This window comes from Sphaeroforma arctica (assembly GCF_001186125.1).
Source record: "Sphaeroforma arctica JP610 unplaced genomic scaffold supercont1.390, whole genome shotgun sequence".
Lineage (NCBI taxonomy): Eukaryota > Ichthyosporea > Ichthyophonida > Sphaeroforma > Sphaeroforma arctica.
Window position 1 is genome coordinate 57960 of NW_014040168.1, and position 3125 is coordinate 61084.

Here is a 3125-nt window from a genome sequence, read left to right on the forward strand (position 1 = left end):
ACATATACATATATATATACTCCGTACAGTCGAATGGCAAACCGAAGCCACATACCTGTTCCAGATGACCTCCGGGGTGTCGTTATCGCCCAAGAAGATCTCCGAGAATTTGACCGGGCCATATTTGTCCAGATACAAGATCATGGCCGCAGGCAACAACGGCGCCAAAATACTGTTCTCTACGATAGGATTACCTGCAGACAGCCATGATGTTAAGATGTCATGGGTGTCAGTTGTGTGAAAGTGGTGTGTAAGTAGTGCGTATTATACTAATCAATATTCTGTTGGTTAGCTGTTCTAGGCAGGTATTGCATTTCCTATCTCCAATAATTCTTCTTTTGTGAAACAATCGCCCCATCGATGAGTAAATGGGTATATCACACATGCAGGTACACTACGACTATTGCCCACAAGAACAAAGTACAACTACGGTGAGCAGGTAATTTTACCGCCTTGGTCTCCTCTGGAAACGGCTTGTTGATTGTGTAGGAAGTAGAACATCTGAGCAATGCGTAGCCGCACATGGCTTCACAATCAACTGAAAGTATGTGTAATCTACAGCATACAAGCAAGATGTACTACATACGGTGCATTTTACAACCATTACCAGAAGAAAAAACCACAACCACTGTGAGAGCACATAAATACCGCCAGTGTCTCTCTGGTAACGGCATGTTGAATGTGTGTGCCAAACAAACTGCCTTGCAATGGTTAAAATGTTAGTGCCCTTGTGCGGAAAAAAATGTCACTTGCCCATGTACAGGAACAAATAAGGGTGCATCTCACGACATATAGGCAGATCATACTCCAATTACTCCAATTTGGGTCAGCGTACGGTAACTACGCACGAGAACAAATTGTAACCCTATTTTTGAGAATCCACACATACCACCGTGATCTCACCCCTGGTAACGGCCTTCTGGTTGCGCGTGACATACAGCAGCCGTGCAATAGGTACGGTATCACTGCCCGTGTCAGTGAGACAAAGAAAGGTAACAGTCCACGTCACACGCGCAAACTATATAAGGTTTAGGCTCACAGTACGCTATCCACATGCAAAAACAATATGTACCCCTATTTTTGAGAATCCACACTTACCACCGTGATCTCCCCTGGTAACGGCCTGCTGGTTGTGCGTGACATACAGCAGCCGTGCAATGGGCAAGATGTTGCTGCCCGTGTACATGAGACAGAAGAGGAAGCACCCTGTTGCGTACAACTGGGGCATGATGGGGTTGTCTACCACTATCGTTGTCAGCAAGGCAGCACACCTCTCCACTATGATCGGTTCAAAGGTCAAGAACTAAAACGGGAAAATTTTACTGGGGTTAGTGGTGACTTTGTATGAATGTGTATTGACCATGTGGCAGGACTACAACGTATATAAGCAGACGAATAACACATCACCCGAGTCGAAAATGAGGCAAAGACAACATATGCGGCAGACGTGGACACCCCAATAGTTAACAACGAATAACATCGTTATCAGGAATGATTAATCAGGAACATAAGGCCGAACCACGCGAGTGTTTGTATCTGATGAGCCTATTGTAGCATATTTCACAACACACCACGCGAATACCTTTTCACACATACTCGATATCACATGCAAATAAATTTGTGAGGAAACGCTAAAAATTAAATAAACTCTAAACGGCATATGGATGACAATCAAATTAATCAATTTAGTTAGATGTGACAGATCCAAAAGCTCATTACACAAGAACAATGTTAAAAACTGATATGATATAGGGCGAATATGCCAATCCAACAGACTTTCTCGATATACAGAGTTTTTTGGACTTGATAGCACCGGTCCAATGGATGAAAACAAACACCCAGGCACGTACCAACGAAATCGTAGAGGGCAAACGCATTATATCCGATAAAATTTTACATGAACAGGAGATTGGCTGAATTAGAATTAACCAGTCTAAAGACAAAATACGTAAGCAACCGAGCCCCGCAACATACCAGCGAAACCTAATGGGAAATGCGACATGTGTCACGAAAAAACAGGATTGGCTAATCGTAAATAGTCCAAGAGAACCAGTAGCCAGTCCAACAAAGAAACACGTAGACAGACAATCATCCCAGAACATACCAGCGAAATCAGATGCGGCAGATGCGACACATCCGACATAATGCGTTTCACGCGCGAGAGAGGTCGGATCAGGGCGCCCGTGGAGTCTCGGGTGGGGAAGAAATCGCTCATACGTTTGAGCATGGACAGACACAGTCTGGCTAGTTCCGTTTCGTTCATGAAAGGGGTACCAGCGTGTATGAGGTTCCACTTCAGCTGGGTGATCTGGTTGAGGCGTTTCCACCCGTCCATGCCCTGCGCCCAGCATCTGTGGGGTGTGTTGAAAGTAATGAGCGTGTAAATTAGTAGCATAGATTATAATGGAAGATCCACTAATCATAATAATGATACATTCATAAAACCACAACAAGAAAGACTTCATTGAGCAAGATGATAAAAAAGTATTATTCGTAGAATAATGATGTACTCCGTAGTTTAAATCATCAATATCGAGGTGCTTTAGCCCCATCCATATTGTGCGATGTGTTGTACGGCGTTGGTGAGATGTCAGTGAGTGAGCGCTTTTTGATATGCAACGTGAGGGGGGCTATGGTGTCCAAGAATCGAAGTGAGTTCCGGTGACATTTATTCTCGGATTAGAACGACCATACAGCCAATATCCTTCGAGATAGCAGGCTACCACTCACTACACACACCCGCTAAGCAGTATACACGGCAATCACACATACACCCGTGCACTTTCACACACTTGTATACACCATGCACAACAGCCCTGCGTATAGTTGTGAACAAGTGCACACATCTCCTATGCACTGAGAATCGCCGATACATGCTAACCCATGTGTATACCCATCGATAATACAACCGATGCGTATTTGATCCAGCTTGCCCACAACCAAGCACACTGACCATTCATCATACATAATATATATGCATTCACTTTCCAGAATATTTTACAAGTTATTTAATGTTTCCTGTATGTTTAAACACACCGACAAACACGTAATATATATATATATATATATATATATATATATGTGTGTGTGTGTGTGTGTGTGTGTGTGTGTGTGTGTGTGTCGTG

General features: G+C 43.6%; 1 protein-coding gene across 1 annotated transcript in view; it reads right to left on the reverse strand.

Annotated features, from left to right (window-relative positions):
- SARC_05839 (hypothetical protein) overlaps positions 1-3125 on the reverse strand; it is a gene marked incomplete at both ends in the record, with an annotated part of 32259 nt that overhangs the window by 17515 nt on the left and 11619 nt on the right. The window contains 3 exons of the mRNA XM_014300293.1: positions 56-194; positions 1099-1303; positions 2105-2351. Coding sequence (XP_014155768.1) covers positions 56-194; positions 1099-1303; positions 2105-2351 — 591 coding nt within the window. The remainder of the gene's footprint in view (positions 1-55; positions 195-1098; positions 1304-2104; positions 2352-3125) is intronic.